Here is a 17,652-nt window from a genome sequence, read left to right as displayed (position 1 = left end):
AAGGCTTCACCTCCCCCGTATTTTTTCCTCTAATGAAATATTCTCGTATTTCATTAGAGAAAAATGACAAAGTAACATCAGAAAAGTTCAAAGCATATAGGAACACACAAAGAAATTTATGCTATATGAAGCAAATTCTAAATAACTGATTCTGAAATAAGCAATTCAGGTAACATAGCATCAGTAGGAATTACATTCATCCCTAAACCACATAGAGAGTAAAACCATTGTAAGAATGAGATTGACTAAATCAAAGGCTTTGAGATTCTTGGATAGGAAATAGTAGAGCCTTTAAAAAACATAGCAAAATTGTGCTGAATTTTAAAATAAATATTTTTTTTATTCTGTTAAGTTTGCCTTTGCCAATAGTAACAGAATTAACAAGTTTTTCAAGGCCTCTCTTCAATGTATGGATATTTATGGGTTTATACATACATTCTTATTGAAATTAACTGTGCATCAAAGCATCAAAATAAGAATTAAAGTGACCTTTCCTAAACATCCATACTGCCCTGATATACTGTTCCTCCCTGCATAATTAAATCAACTGGCTGGAACTAAATCAAGCAATAGGGGTGCCACCACTTACCTCATATGCAGTTTAATTTGGGGGAACAATCATTATCTTAAAAGGTTTTCCTGAAAAGTGCATCAGATGTTAGCTCAGCTTAATGTCAGTGCTCACCATCCTGCATCTCTCTTCGTCTTTCCTGGTGTTTTTTTCTTTATAATAAAGCAGTTATAAATCACTGTCTGCAATGGAATTAAATCAAATGATGCATAACAAGTAAAAAGATCAGTGCCATAAAAACTGGCAGACTGGAAAAATATTAACATGAGTACATGACACAGACAAGAAAAAGTAGTTTTGAATTTCATGAAGAATACAAAATACAGCATCACTGTAGCTACATGAATTTGGACCAGCCAAGATATTGGCAGTAACTGCTAAAGTGTGACACTTTGTACTCCTCTGCCATGAAAGATTCCTCATGAGACTGAGACAACAGATCTTAATTGTTAGGTAGAGATTAAGTAAGATTAGCCAAAGAGATTGCTCTGAACAGGCAGGGAAAGGTGGAGTAGCGAAAATCTCTTATTGTTCCATGGTTTGTTTTATTAAAAAGTGAGTTAAATGCTGGTATTTGGGGTCCAAGACAGCCAGTAGATTACCTGTAACCCTTTTCTTACACTCACAAAAAACAAAAATAGCAGAACAAAAAGGAGCAACCTGGAGAGTAAATATTAGCAGGACTACTATTGCCATAAGTTTCTTTTCTGTACTGTAATTTCTATCTATTTTAATATGATGTTTGAGAAGCAATGATCCATAAAAGTAGCAATTATTTAATACTTAGATCAGTGCACTTCAGTGCTATTCCCCCACAACTTCCATGTGTTCTGACTTGTAACTCAGGTAACACCACAAAAGGCATTAATCACAACTCAAAGAAAGAGTTTCTTTTCACAAGATCAAGGAAGGAGTGCATGATTAAAACCAAACCTCTATTTTTAATTGGCATCCTGGAACCAAATATCATACTGCCACATAAAAAATAGCCATGCAAAACATAAATGGTTTTACAGAATGGTATTAACTCTGTCTTTGCAAAAATGCATTAGAAAATACCAGATTCAGTTTGATTATAGTTTTCTTTCAGATGAAAAGCTTTACAGGAATGTCCTCATTCTGTAAAAATATGTCTTACTCACTTCTGTGTGTGCTAGTGGACATTACTGGATTCTTCACATTCAGAGTGGCAACCTTGTGAGGAAACTCCAACTTATAATTTAATTAAACTATGCTGAAAAGATTACTCAAAGGTATAGTCACCAGCCTTCTTTGAACTTCATATCACCCCATATTACTTACATTTAATTTAGCATTTTATTGCCATAAACAAAAACTAATTAATCCATATCTGATTAATTTAAAATGTATTTATCCTTTAAAGAATTAAAACTTACATCTCTCTTCATTATTCTTAACCCATTTTGTAGAGTTTTTGGAATGTCTCAGATTAGTTTCCTTCTTTGAAGAAATACAATAAAACTACTGTATTGTACTATGAAATATTTGTATAAATCATATGTGAGACATAGATGTCAAATAAATTAACACTGAATTTCCTTGCCTTTTGCTTTCATTTTTTTCCTTATTAGCTTGCCAACCATAATAACCTATAAAGGGTCCCAAAATTATAAATTTTCAATTAGAATTCTGTTACTTGACTTTTTTATGAAAAACTTTGCAGGTGTAAAATAGAAAATGCACACTCCTGTGAATCCTAGCAGAGCAGGCTAGGTGTGATTTGAAAGGACAGGTGAGATTTGAACTCAAAACACTGAGAATCAGAAACAAGTGCAGTTCATCACAGTTAAACAGTCAAACCAGGCTCAAAGCATCCACCTTGGATTCCAAACTTTGGTTATCCCCACACAGAGCACATTTTTATTAAAAGGGATTGATAATTATTTTCTTGGACTCCAGTGCCCATTTAGACTATGGAATCACTTCTCTCCTCCAAAATAACTTTCACCAGCCCATGAAAAGAATAACACAAATACGGATATCAGACTAAACCTCATAATGTGTGCAAGATTTTAACCATAAGATTAAATAACTGGCAAGACTGAAAAACATGATTGAGCCTTACATTTTCTCCCATCTATGTTTTCTATTGCTACAGCTGTTTTTTTAATGAGAAGTATTCAAAGGAGATTTTCATCTGGCCATGGCACACCACATAACACTCCCTGGAGACAGGGAGCTCCACCTGGAACACAGAGAACCTGGAAGTCATCAAACACCCAGAAGACTAAAGGAAACTGCAGACAAGATAAAGCAGAAATCACTGGAACTATATGTGTCTAATAGACTTCCACAAAAACTACGTTTTGAAAGGCTTGGAAATTACATAAATGAGGCATTTTCTCTGACATTCTTCTTTGTGAGCTCTAGCTTTGTTACATTTCACTGATTCATGGTTATGGTTTGCTGACTTATACTTAGTTTGCCTCACAAATCCTTTCACTAGGCTTAGATGCCTGCAACTCTCTTCTGAGTTCATTTATGGTGCTAACAGGAGAACCAGAAGCTCAGATGCTGAGTGCTGTCAGAGGCTCCATGATTCTCCTAACAAAACCAGAAATGTACCATGGAGAAATAATTTTGACACATATTTAGAAGGCAACCGGCCTGCATATTCTGCCAGTGATAAAAACTGTTTCCTTGTCCACTTTCAGGTAATTCTATGTGTTTCTGCACTGCCTAAATGAATAAAATCAATGGGCTAAGGCTCAAAACAACAGTCAGCTCTTCCATCTACAATCTACATCCTGTCTCCATAGGGAAGCAAAGCACCTGTGAGATAATACACAGCTGTATGCCCCAGAGCTGTAGCCAGGAGCTGCACAACCATATTGGTGACAGTGAGCAGCCTTGCCTAGAAGCTCCCTGACCTCTGAAAGTTTCCCATCTCCTCCTGTTGGTTTGCAGTGGTATTTTTGAACAGCAGACCAGCAGTACACTGCTGCATTTTTAGAGACTAGTCCTCATTTCAATAAATGCTTTATGTCTAGTTACAGTGTGCCATGATGAAACTGCACCTCATCCTGAAGATACAGGTGAGGTGGAAAGGCAGCTACCAGGATGCTCTCAGAACCAGGCACAGTGTCTGCCTCAGGCACTGATCAGCACTGCTGCCTGCAGAGAAGTGGCAAACGCACAGCAGGAAACAGCAGAAGAGACAAAGATAATCAGCTTGAGGAATGCTTAATGACATAAACTAGCCTAATCCCATAAAAACTTCACAGCTGTGGCTTGCTGTAGTCATTATCTATACTTAAGGTGCTGATGCACTTGAGTGAGCTGAAGTACAGTTTATTACTGCTTAAAATACATTCCTATTTTAACACTGTGAGACTTGTATTATTTTATATCCTGCATTTTTTTTGGTGGGATCTTAGCACATACCAGTCTTTTTACTTTATATGTGTTTGAACACATCAGCTGATTAAATCCTAGGGTACCACTAGCAGACAAGGGATACTCCAAAGGAAGTTCAAACTCCTAAGCTAAAAGTCTGAAAAACCTGATTTTTTTTTTTTTAGTTGTGTCTTAGATGTATAGATACTATACCTCATATTTTAATTAACACAATCAAGGGCTATAAATTGTCATCAATTGCTTTGTCTAGTAAAATGCTGCCAAGCTAGTCATTATCAGGTCTTAATTGCTAGCAGTTGCTTTACATTAGAGGGAAGAGGTGAATTCACTACTTTGAGGTGGCAAAGAAAGCTTTTGCCAAGAGACACAGTGCTGGTTAGCTGTGTGGAAATGTTACTGTGAGCATTTTTATATTAAAAATATCCTTGCATTGTACCTCCACTTGAGGAGTGGATGCCACCCTAATTTTTCAAGCTTTCAAACTGACAAAGCAAAAACTAAATATCATAATAACAAGGACATATAACAATCAAAATGTAAGATGACCCTTTGCAAGTTGGGAAAGGAGTCAACCACAAGGCAATCTTCTCCAATACATTATGTCATATCAAAATAATCAAAACATCACACCTGTCATTTTCCTTTCTTGTGCACTGTCACTGCACCTATATTTTCACTCAACGTGGTAACTCTTCTGCTTCCAAAGCCATTCTGAATCTTCCCAACTTCTCCTTAAATTCAATCTTCAATCTCCAGATTAAACCTAGACCCAGTCAAATTCAATGCTTCAACCTTCATGAAATTTTTTCACCAGTTTGCTACAGCAAAAGCAATAAGGACTCAGATGTCTGAGGTCGCTTTTAAGTTTTTGAAGTGTTTGGTTATGCAGCAGGAGAAATGAAATTACTTTCAAGTATAAAGCAAGCAGCTTGGAAGGAAAGGAAAATAATCTGAGAAGGGAAAGGTCAGAGTTATATCTCCAGGTTTTACTAACAGAAATGCAAAGCACAAAGAGGTACAAACAATGGCCAGCAGAACAGGTCAAATATGTGTTAAATGAGGGAATGTGATGATAATATTTTTTATTTCATTTTAAAATGCTCTTAGGATTCTTTTATGTCAGCATCTTCTTCCCCTTCCTAGCTAGAAAACTCAATAAATTGAACCTTTCCTTCCCTATGGAAAAATTTCTGGAAAATAACTGGGGGCCTAATTCGAGTAAAACAGCTGAAAATCATTTACCTTGAAAGAAAAATTATGGAGCTTTGAAATGGTGAGAACCCTGTGTTTTAGTACCTTTCCCATTCTATTTTTTGCACGGACATCGTCCACCTATTATTAGCAATTCCACGGTGATTGCAACTGTGACAGTAGCTAATCTAGAGTGGACTCTGCCTTCAATGAGCAAAAAGTTGCTTTTGCAGCTGAAGAATTCAGTGCCCTGGTGGGAATGGAAAGGAGAGAGCTCAGTGATCACCTGAAAAACATTCTGTGTTGGGCAGCTGGAAATCCCGGCGACCACCAACGCTGTTTTAGCTACATTTCTGAAGCTCCCAAAATATGGGAGTTACAAGTCACCTCTGCCTGCCCTGCAGCACCATGCTGTGCCCCACGAGGAGGAGCCCAGCCAGCCTTCACCCTGCCTGCATGTCACACAACAGGCTCTCCTCACAGCTCCTGCCTGCAAAAACAACTTGTTTTGGATGTTGTGCTAAAGTGGGAACACAGCACTCCCCAACTGGGCAATAAAATACTAGCAGTGAAAATGTAAGGCTGGAACTGGAGAAAAAGCTCCAAAATTCTGCTGCCTCCATGTGAATAATCAGAAAATAATTGCAACTTGCACTCCAAATACATTTTTTACATTCTGTTTGTTTGATTTTCTTAATATGACTGAAGTGATCAAAATCTCTCATTTACAATTTTCAGCTAATCTTTCCACATAGGCATTAGACATTGCAATCCTTTTCATAGATGGAGTCTAATACTTCCTTTGTAATTCATGGACAAATTATCTTAACTGAAAAAATTAGGATAAATCGCTCCACTTATGTGGAGTAGTTATTGTCTTAAATAATAATCACTGTGTCTGGATTCCATCACAATTTATTCTGCTACTGAGCACTCTGTTTTATTCTTGTTTTATTGGAAATACCTCTCCCATGGCCTCTGTGGAAATGACAAAAACAATGCTTTTATAACAAATAAATCTAGGGGGTTTTTTTTACAGTTTGTTCAATTCACTCTGCAGCACATTACATTTACTGCAGTTCAGGCCTGATCTCAGAAATCTTGGAGTGCACATATTCATCTGTCTCTGAGAAACAGAGAAGAAGCATGTAAGAAAGTGAATCTCCATGTATTTTCATAGACCAGTATAAAATTATTTGCTTCAATGCTACTTTCCCTGATACAATCTCAGGTAAATAAATGCACCAGTAATTGCATTTGCTTGTACTGAATGCATGCCACACTCTTTACTTCACTCAGATAAAGTTGCATGAAGCCTCCTCTCCCTTATTAAGCTACTTATCAGCCACTAGTCGGGGACAGTAGCTGTCACTGTTCTTTCTGTGAAAATATCACCTTATTGCCACCAGATCTGTTCATGGTTTTGCCTTCTAAAAGAGGTGTAAATTTTTCAAAGGCAAAAATATTATTCATAAGAACCAGCTTCATCAGAGACTCAAAGTTTAGCATTCCAGTTCTTCATATAAGATTGCCTTCAGCAGCTCTGAGCAGGAATGTCTGCATCATTGAGATCTTTCTTATTTTTTCATATCTTAAATGACACACCTAGACATTTCTTAAGGAACATACAGATACTGGGAAGCACTGGAACATCTCTGTCCTATAAAGGCACAGTTTAAGCAATGCTCACCAACTGTAATTGAGTACCTCCCTGTATTACAGCTCCTCTCTGCTTACATTAGACATAATTTAATAAAGATATTTTAAAAATACAATGCACATCTTGTATATTCAGATTAATAACTCATGTCTTTTAATGACTTTGATTATATTGGGTAAAAGAGAGTTGACCTGCAATGATTTTCTTGGCTCTGATACCAGTTATGTATTTTCCCATTAAAAATTAAGCCTGTTTAAGCTGAGGTGAATGGACCCCGACTGTTTGATCTTAAGAAATACTGTGACCTTTTACACTGAGCTGGAGAAAATAATCAACATGCTGCTCTACATTCCCTACTCTTCAATTCTATCAAAAAAGCTCTGTGTTGTGAGGAGGATTGCTTGAGGTACTAAAAAAATGTTTATTTCATATTTATATTAATTCATTGTGATTTAATGACTTTGTAGCAGCTTGATTATCATGATGAGTACAGCTTGGAAAGGAAAGCTGGTCCTGCAGAAAAGATACCATTGTGAATTCAATGAGAAATTTCCTTTCTAACTCAGCTGCTCATTTTTTGCTACACTTCACAAATTTCTTCTGATTGTGCTCTCCATCAGTAAAATGAAGATGATTTCGTCTTGGTTTTACCTCATTCTACCTTAAGTTTGGGAGTTAGAAAAACCATAGGGGCCCTTGGCACTGCTAACACTATGTTGTAAAAACAGTTTTCTTTTGGCTGGTATATTTTAATGGCAGATAAAAATCTGTTTGTGTCTGTGGTAACTCTGGATTATACAAATGCTAAAGTTTTTATCAATACTGGAACAACAAGATATTGTCTTTACTGCTGTGAAGTGTTCTCTTTCTCTTTCTACCTCCCTATTTCATTTCTCCGTTCACCATTGCAGAGGAAATAATACCCTCCATCCCTACAGTGAGTAATTTTCCTTATGTAGTTTTTGCTCTATAGTATTTTGGCAAAATTTGCTAAATTCTCTCTTTGTTTCATCCTCTCTGTGCAAAGAATACTTTCCCTGCACAAAACTGAACTCAGACAGGGAATTACAGAGCTTTCCTCTGCTGACACTGAGAAAAGTGAGCTCTTCAAGAAATATCCTCTACATCACTCCTTTCTAGTATCACATCCTCTTTGAATATTAGCATCTTTCAGGAGGAAGGAAAGGACTCTGTGTAGCAGGCACTGTAGGAAAGGGTAAAACAAGAGTGCAGCTGAGACCTTCTTCCCACTCTCCACCCTGTCAGGCCCTGGGAATCCATTTACAACCTCCATATGGATGTAGCTTGAGGACCAGTGATAGAGAGGAACCAGCTAAAGAGGCAAATAGAGAGAAGCAGATGACCTAAAGAGCCAGGGATATCTGTAGTACTTGCAACAGCCATAGCTGGATTTCTTCTGCCCAGTGCTGGCTGTACACAGATACCTCTGCTCTCTCTCTCACTTGCTGAAAATGTCCTTGCAGATGCACATTTCGCACTAGATCTCTTCCCATCTTTTCCCTGTTTCCCACCATCAGCCAAAAGGCTTATGCACAGTAAAACAACCCTCTTCACTAGTTCACTTCTACACAGAATTTACAAGGCTTTTATTTGGTCCTTTTATACACTTTACTCTTCCTTCATCCTTTATCTCTTCCTGTTATAATCTGTATTTTACCCACAGGGATTATCTGCACCTCTGCACACAGTGAGAGTCTAACACTGGCTGGTTTTCATCATGAACAGATTAAGCACAGTGAGTGACATTAAACAGAGTACTGAAGGCTATGGCAGGCTGAGGAGCTGAGGGAGCTGGCTGATCACAGATGCTCGTGTGCAGTGTGATGAAAGCAGCAGCCTCTCAGCCCAGGGACATGGGATGTACACTGCCAGAGGAACAGGACACTATCTGTCCTGTCACACCATGCTCACTATTAGAGTATGATGGCAGAGCTGAGAGTCAGTAAATGACCCAGGAGGACTACTCTGATGATGTCCATCACAAAAAGCTCTGCTTGTACTGAGCAACTTCACAGCAAAAGAGACATCAAATGTGTCACTTCTGGAGTTAGTCAGTGCTTCCCTAACTAACTCAGGAACAAACTTGAAAGCAATGCTGCTGATTCAGTGGCATAGCAATTTGCTCATTGTTCCAAATGCAGATCCCTCACATGCTAACATAAATATACCCACTGGGATGATTTTTAAAATGTCTACCTCTTCTCTTGAGGGTTCACTTGCAAAGTTGGCTGATATTACTGCATAAACAGAGAGCCTGATTCTCTTCTCATATACACTGATTATAGGCAAGAGCAATGCCTTTGGCTAGAATGGATTTATTTCTGAAAATCCACACAGACATTTGAGCATCCTTAACCTGAGTCTGATAGCTAGTGTAAAGACAAAGCAGTAAAAAAAATCAGAGTTTCCATATAGTAATAGTACTGGATTTCCTCTTGCTTCTAAAGGATAAAGATCTGGCTGTATCTCAGTGAGTGTGTGACATCAATGTACTGCAGCATCAGGAAAGGCAAATGAGACCTGGGGAGGTATAAATTGAGGTGTCTTCTTCCTCCAGGGAACATAATTACACATTATTGTCCTAATGAAATTTCAACTGACATACTGTGTTCTGTTCCCATCACTCATGCACAGAAATTATGAACTCCAACCATAGCAAATGCAGAGCAGAACATTCACATGACATCTTAGGACAGACTGATGAAGAGCACAGCTTGTTCACTTCAACAAAATGAGGACTAAAGAGAATAATCCCACCCTAGAGACACATCAGGATGAAGGAAAATGCTCTTTTAACTGAAGAACAATGCTGGAAGAAAATCAACTTAATATATACCAGCTAGAAATAATTAGGGGCTGGAAGCAGAAGTTGGCATCTGACAGTCGAAGAAATGCAGCTGAGCATGGTTGGGGCAAAGCACTCTACATACAAGAGGTGTCAGGGGTCAGTGTCATTGCTTTATCCCTGTTCCCAAAGATGTCACTCAGAGCACAACAGTGAACACCCCTGGCTGCTATGCTTGAGAGCCTTGTAGAAGTGCTTGGAGGTTTGCTTCTCTCTGGTTCATTCCTATTTGTGTTTTCCTCGGCACCAAAATTGTGACAACGATGCAAATCTACCCATACCTATGTATTCCAACAGTTCTAAATTAAAACCCTTGGTCTAATAAAATCTGCTTCCCCCAAACTGTTTTACACCTGAGGCTCGGGGAGGGAGGCAGAAGACGCGCAGCAAGAACTCTCAGCACCAACAGCTTGGGGGTTTGGCGGAACGACAGAGAGGGAGGAAACAAAGAAGGAAAAACCAATTAAAAACAAACAACAAAGAAAACCAACCAAACAACAAACCGACAAAAAAACAACCCTATACCAAAAATTCCCAAACTCAGTCCCACTCTCCGCCTTGTGCGAGGCTCTTTGGGGATCCTGCGTCCGCTGCCCGGGCAGTGGGGTCACCTCCGAGGAGCCGCCTCCAGCCTCGGGGCGCCTCTCCCCGTCCCTCGCTCCCACCCCCGCATGACTCACACGCTGTCTCATTCCCCGCCCGCCCCCGGTGAAAACTTCCCCCGGTAACTTTCCCGGGGCCGGCTCCCCGCTCCCCGCTCCCCCCTCTCCGATGGCACACACACACACCCCCTCATCCCAAGCCCCGCTGGAGCCACGGGCGGCGGGGCGGCGGTGCCGGGGGGGATGTCGTAGTGGCCGCGTCAGCGGGAGCCCGACGGCGATTGGGGGAGGCCGCCTTCTCCCCGCGGTCACCAATTATAAAGTGCCGCCGCCGCCGCCCGCACACGCTCCGCAGCGGCGCGCCCGGCCCCGGCAGCGGGCTCGGCTCCGAGCCGCCCTCGCCGGAGCTGCCAGCGGGCCCGGCCGTGCCTGCCTTCCCCCGGGGCTCCTCCGCAGCCTGCTCCGTCTCGCTATAAATAACAGTGGCTCCGAGGCTTCTGCAAAGGCGCGGCTTCTTCCTCGGCAACTCGCGGAGCCCCGAGGGCAGCGTGTGTGTGTGTGAGTGAGTGAGAGTGAGCTGCTCTGCCCGCGGTCGGGACCGAGGGACGGCCGGGGCTGGTGCCCGGCGTCGGGGGGATTGCTCGGGGCATCCCGGTGGGAAACCCTTCCCGGAGGGGCCGGGATCCTGTCCGTGCGTCTCTTCTCCCGCTGTGGTGCCGGCTTCTGCAGGCAGGGAGGGATAAAGGGTTTGGAAACGAGTACTTTGACGGGATCTTCTGGGCGCTCCATCCTCGGGGTCTGCCCCGCTCCGAACGCAGGTCAGTTGCCTCGCAGCTACCAAGCGCCTGCTTAATTAAAGCTCCCGCTTACCTCCAAGCGCGATCAGCCCGGCTCTAAAAAGCGTGAGTTTAGCGGAGTTGCTTGGAACCCTTTCACGCCGCGTTTTCCCACTCCAGGGCTGGGGGAGGCTGTGCCGGGGATGGGAGCGGGAGGAGGCGGCTGCCGGCTGACCTGTCCTTCTTGCAGCCCCATGGCGCTGCTCCTGAGACTCGGCTGCTCGCTGCTGGCCCTCAGCACCTGCCTGCTCCCGAGGGCGAGGGCCGACTGCGGCCGGGACTGCGCCTCCTGCGCCTACCGCCTGGGACCCCGCGCCGGCATCCACCCCCTGGTAAGGGCACGGCACCGGGGGCCCTGCGCCCCGAGCCCCGCCGGCTTCCAGGGGAGCAAAGGGGGAGCGGGGGAGAGCGGCGAGATAAGAAAAATAAGTATTGGGGGGAATGGTCGGGGTGGCTTGGAAGACCCTTTTTCTGAACGGGGAAGGGAGGGAGAAGCGGGCTTGGGGCGCTGGGCGTAGGGCGAGGAGCGCTGATAGAAACCCGGAGAGCCCCGAGGAGCCCTCCCAGCCCGCCCGTCCCTCCCGATGCTGCCCGGCGGCGAGCGATGCCTTCGGGGACCGGGACAAGCGACCCTGCACGGGGAGCAGCCCGAAAAGGCCGAAGGAAAACGTAAGGAGGGAGGGAAATCCGAGAGGGTATCTGGGCAGGGGAAGGAGGGGTCGCTGCCGGGCGTTCTAGCAGGACGAGGAGAAGCCGAGCAGAACGCGAGACCCTTGTCCGCTGGCTCCACGGTAAGATGAGCTCGCTCCGGGCAGGATGGCCGTCGAGCTGAAAAGACCTGCCTGAAGTCTCACTACAAAAAGCGCGTTTAAAGCCTGTTGGAGTAGCACTACCTTCGCTGCTTCTCCTCTCTGCACGGTGCGGCGCAGCGCCAGGGATGTGCCTGAGAAAGATATCGGCTTCTAAGACAAATTGTGCTTAATCCAGAATGAGGGAGACTGGGGGTGGGGGTTATCAGTAAACTTTATGATGTTTAAATTATTTAAAAGAAGCCCAGAGGCAACTCACCTTGATATTTGAAGATCGGGGTCAGTGAAAACCTGGGGTCCCTCAGCCCTTCCTGAAGAAGGTGGGAATTCTGGCTGCCAAATATTTTGCCAGTGGCATGGGTTGTTCCTGACCTCAAATACACGTGCATTGAGGTGTCGTGCTCTCGGCACATCTAAATTATCTTAAAAGTTTGTTCTTATCATGGCACTGGTTACTTAGGATCATGCAAAAGGAAGGACTTGGATCTCTAGCCTTGGACAGAATTTGGAACCAGTGAATACTTCTACTTACTCCAAAAGCTCAAGAACTCTTAACTGTAGCCGGCTCAGAAAGGCAATATTATTTGGACAGCTGGCAAAACAGTTTGCTCTACCTTTTTTTTTTTTTCCGCTTTGCTTACATTACCTTTCAATCAAACTTTAGCTTTAATGCCCACTAGGGTAAAAAAAGTTAATTTGCCCTTATGGAGGGTGGACTTTTCAGAGTATATGTTCTGCACATCTATATTGACAGCCTCCCTTGCACATCGTCAGTAATCATTGAAGAAAGAATCAAAGTCCTATTCTGTAACAGTGTTGATTAGCTAAATAGGAAAAGGAGCAATGTAGCATATCTTGTATTTGTTAAACATCTATGGATGATTCTTGGGAACTATTCTTTCTAGATATTAGTATCTAGTAACATAATAACTGAATTTTTCACTCTGTATTTGTAAGATACCAGACTTTTCGCATTGCACCTGGTCACTCACACTTATGGAGTATGTTCATCTCACAATAGGAGGTTATTAAAACTAGCACAGAAAGTGAGAGACCTATTCTTGCTTTGATTTAGAGCAATTCCAAAGTCAGACTGAAGCTGAAATCTTATTCTCTTTACAGCATGACTATAATATACAGTAATAACCATGTAGGGCCAGTTAAATTATTGTGTTGCAGAATATATATAAACCTCTTTAATATTCTTGTGATCAAACAAGAAAAATCATATTTAAATTTCTCGGACTAAAGTGAGGCTCAAGAGACAGGTTGTGCAGTGGACAATGAGCTATGAGAGACAGCTGTGCTGGAGTTTATTTTCACACTTTAAAGTGTGTTAGGATCCTTAGAATATATCATGAATGAGTCAGAATGAGTGTTTCTCTAATTGAAAATACTGATGAATTTTCTACACCTGTTGAGGTATGAAAACTGCAGGCAAGAAGAAAAAACACTGGAATCACCTTATTTTACAACTGAAGGGTACAGCTGCACAAGAAGCAAATTCCCCTGACAAGACAGATAATAGCAGCTAATATCTATGTTATTATCATCACAAGACAGGTTATGAGATATGCATAAGGTACTGAAAGCTTTTTTTTATGTTATAGCCTGAAAATTTTTTCAATACAGTCAAAAACAACACAGCTTAGGATATTTTTCCCTCTCTTTGATGGTCACTGCTTTCCAGCTAGCAAAAATGGAACTTTAATCCTGCCCTGAGAGAGCCTGTATTTTTACATTTCTAGTGGTACACGTTGGAATGATGTATTCCACAAAGAGAAACTAATGGCAACACACAGCCTTTAAAGCTATGCAGTGTATTGAAGATACTGAAGAGTACAGTACAGCTGACTTCTTTGCAATGACCATGCTGTGCAGCTTCTTTTCTAAAATTTCTGAATGACACTTTTAATTATGAAGATTGAATATGCTTCTACACTTGCATTATGAAGGAAACCACAATTGGTTTTTAGCTTCCCAGTAGTAGATTTTAAAAATAAATGATAACTCTAATGAGTGTAAGGGAGATACAGGAACTGTACTTGTGACTCCTTTGAAACAGAAACATAGAGGCAACATTGACATAGAGGACCCCACAATTCATATTATCTGGTAGTCTGTCTCTTAGAGTGGAGACTACCTTGTCCTTTAGAGAGGGATACCAAAACAGGTACCAAATCAGCTGTTCCCAAAAAGCATTTCTTCCAATCCACTCACAAAGAGAGGCTCACTCATGCTCTTCTATAACCAAGTAAATCTAAGATAAGGTCGCAGTGAGGTGATTGTTACTACCAAATCATTTTCAGTAAACCACATCCATTTTTCAGGCATGTACACTAGAATGTGAAGGAAAACTGCCTTCTGCCAAAGCCTGGGAGACCTGCAAGGAGCTCTTGCAACTGACAAAGCTGGATCTTTCTGAGGATGGCAACATTGCTCCGGGAGACAAGAAAGAGCTGGATGAGAGCCACTTGCTTGCGAAGAAGTACGGAGGCTTCATGAAAAGATATGGGGGGTTCATGAAGAAAATGGATGAGCTCTATCGGGCAGAGCCAGAGGATGAAGCTAATGGAGGAGAAATCCTGGCTAAGAGATATGGAGGGTTTATGAAGAAGGACTCAGATGACGATGCCCTTGCCAACTCCTCTGATCTGCTGAAGGAGCTTCTAGGAACAGGCGATAACCCTGAAGCGGCACACTATCGAGAGATAAATGAAAACGACGGCGATGTCAGCAAAAGATATGGAGGCTTCATGAGAAGCATAAAGCGCAGCCCAGAATTGGAAGATGAGGCCAAGGAGCTGCAAAAGAGATACGGTGGCTTCATGAGAAGAGTGGGCAGGCCGGAGTGGTGGCTGGATTACCAGAAACGATATGGTGGGTTTCTTAAGCGCTTCGCTGACTCCATTCTCCCTTCAGAAGAAGATGGGGAAACTTATTCCAAAGAAGTCCCAGAGATGGAAAAGAGATATGGTGGTTTTATGAGATTTTAATACCTTTCCCTTTATCCCTTTTGTCCTAAATGAGAAAGACTGCCTTATTTGTCATAACTTATTGTAACGTGTTGCTTGTACTGTACAGTTTTTTACTGTCCTTGGTTAATGATGCAAACTGCGATTTGTTGTTTCAGGTTCCGTGTTCTTTCAAGTCAAATAACTAATTTCTGGTTTAGTCAAGTTTCAGTCTGTATTGTACTTTCCATGCTAGAACTATTTTGATTACTGTATTAGTTTTCTTTAAAGAGGAACTACATCTACAGTAGAGTTGTTTAACTGTACATACAATAAATTCTTCATCCTAACTGCAAAAATTCTGAAGTGCTATTTCTTCTGTCATTTAATTAAATATCATCTCAATTGTTCCTTAAGCCATCTGCTATGCCAACCTTTTTTTCATAATTACAGAGTTTATAGTGCACACACATTTGAAACATACTTGTGTCTTTAGTTTTCTGTTTCTTAGAACACTAGAATAATAAATAATTTTAATCAGTTAACAGAATAAATATTTAAAGCCTTAATTTATAATTCATAGTGTTCAACAATTGACATTTAAAAAAGAAAAATCACAAGTGCATTTGACTTTAAGCACTAAAATAATTTCTCCAGTGCACAACACAGTGATATGTCTGATTAGTTACATCTTTGATATACGTGCAGTATAGGATTGTACCCTTGGCCTTAAAATAATAAACACTAAAAAGTTGTAAGATGACATGACCCAATACTGCATAGAAATACCTGATTTTTCAGGGCACCAAACAAATGTGTTTCCATGGAATATCACCTGCTATAAATCACTTTGGCACAACTGAAATACAGGAAATTGCTCTCAGACTTCTCTGTTTTAAACAAAGGCAGTATAAATAAATATGAGAACAGGAAAGCCAACACGAACACCATAGATCCTTTGCAATTTACACAGGTGGCACTTAGATCAAAGACCAGATCCCATCCTAGAGTACAACTCCTTCCATAATTCTGTCTGTCCCCCTCCATCCCTAGTCTTTGAGCAGTTTTCCCCCACCTACTACTACTAATTACTGGTCACTTCCCACCAAAACTAACATGATGAAAATTGCCTTGACCACAGCACTGCCTAAAACTCTCCATGACTCTGCATTCAGTATCTGTATTTCAGTTTTGCACAGTACTACCTATTTACAAAAAGGGCAAAGGGTCTGACTTTTCCTTAATTTCAAGGCAATGGGATTGTCTAGGTGTTCATGACTTTTAAAAATTAAAACGTGTTTCAAAATGCACTTGAAGGCCTCATGACATGCAATTAGTATGATGATTTTAGATTTGGCCCTTAGAGGATGGCATAGGTGGTCTGAAGTGGTCAAAATCCTTTTCCTTCAGAAAAAAAAAAAAAAAAAGGCACCTATTTTCTCTTCCTGCTGTAGAGAATTGACAATACAAAATTTTTAAACCCAGAAAATGCAGGTGCCTAGAGAAGCTCTATGGACTCTTCAGGATTCAGTTGTGCTCCTTATCACCTTTCTATAGAATTCTTCAAGATACCCCAGCCACAGGAAAAGTCTTCCCATGCTTTCCTCCATTGCACCTGCCCATAGTGGCTGGAGAATGACACACCACCTGAGTGGTTTCATCCGCAAGAACTTGGGTTGTGCACACTAGGGCTATTCTGGAGCACACCCCCACACATGGGATGCAGCCACCAGCAGCAGGTTTGCTTCAAATTTACACTCCAGGAAGAACTAAAATGACATCCTTAATATTTCACTTCAACATTTAGTCACTTCCCTAGAAAGTTACTCACCTGTAATTTAGCCAAGGAGGGACCCTTGCTGGCTTTCAAACTAAAACCAGCATTGGTGTACTTGATGATGCAAACAGTTTAACAGTTGTTTTTACCCATCCTTCACAGTTAACAAAAACTTGGTAATTTAATAAGGAATAATACCCCCAGATCTCAAGAGATCTAGTTACGTATATTGAAGAATGAAGCATTTTGACCAACTAAACCTCTAAATTTATATCAATATGACACCTTTCCCCCCATCTTTGTTTCATTTTGAGTGCTAAAATAAAGAGCCTAACAAAGTTAGGTGATAAAATGTGGTTATGATTTTAAGGAAGGTCCCTCCAGGTGCACAACACACTGAAATAAACACCAAAAATACACCAAAGATGCACACATGATATGGGGCACATGGAGTTTTATAAGATTAGAAAACCAGCATAATTGACAGGAATCCCCAGTTAGAGGTAATTCCCCCTCTTGGCTCAACCCCTTCTGAAGTCCACCTTCTTTGCTAGTTGTTTATAGGAAAATGTCTTGAGAAGGTGTCTTGACCTTGATTCCCATAAGAAGCAAGATTAGAACAGGCCCTCAGGATTTGTCTATAGGAGAAGTACTGAAATTAGGTAACTGAACAACTATATAATAACAGTCCACATAGCGATGAATATTTATGAACTATGTGTAAAAGGAAAAATCATTTTGGCATCATCTTCCATGGCATACTCCTGCAAAAGCTGGCAGCCCACCTCTTGGACAGGTACCCTCTTCACTGGTTTAGGAACTGTCTGGTTGGCCAGACCCAGAGAGCAGTGGTGGTTCTGCATCCAGTTAGCATCCAGTCATTAGTGGTGTCCCCCAAGATCAGGGCTGGGGCCAGTCCTGTTTAATATCTTCACTGATGATCTGGAGGAGGGGATTGAGTCAGCAAATTCATGGATGACACCGAGTTGGGTGCAAGTGTAAATCTGC

At 41.6% G+C, this 17,652-nt stretch overlaps 1 protein-coding gene across 4 annotated transcripts; it reads left to right on the top strand.

The window, feature by feature from the left end:
• The first annotated feature begins 10,626 nt into the window (after window positions 1-10,626).
• On the top strand, window positions 10,627-15,226 carry PENK (proenkephalin). Of its 4 annotated transcripts, none has more exons than XM_033077934.2 (3): window positions 10,627-10,826; window positions 11,295-11,436; window positions 14,244-15,226. In XM_033077934.2, exons 2-3 carry the CDS (start codon window positions 11,299-11,301, stop codon window positions 14,907-14,909), a joined length of 804 nt encoding a protein of 267 aa, XP_032933825.1. In that variant the 5' UTR covers window positions 10,627-10,826; window positions 11,295-11,298; the 3' UTR covers window positions 14,910-15,226. The 4 variants fall into 4 exon arrangements, with proteins under 4 accessions (XP_032933825.1, XP_032933817.1, XP_032933832.1 ...); XM_033077926.2 differs by having other exon boundaries at window positions 10,627-10,830; XM_033077941.2 differs by having other exon boundaries at window positions 10,627-10,834.
• The last annotated feature ends 2,426 nt before the right edge of the window (window positions 15,227-17,652 follow it).

The sequence above is a fragment of the Catharus ustulatus genome, chromosome 1 (assembly GCF_009819885.2).
Source record: "Catharus ustulatus isolate bCatUst1 chromosome 1, bCatUst1.pri.v2, whole genome shotgun sequence".
In the NCBI taxonomy this organism is placed as follows: domain Eukaryota; kingdom Metazoa; phylum Chordata; class Aves; order Passeriformes; family Turdidae; genus Catharus; species Catharus ustulatus.
This window is presented reverse-complemented; position numbering and strand designations above follow the sequence as displayed.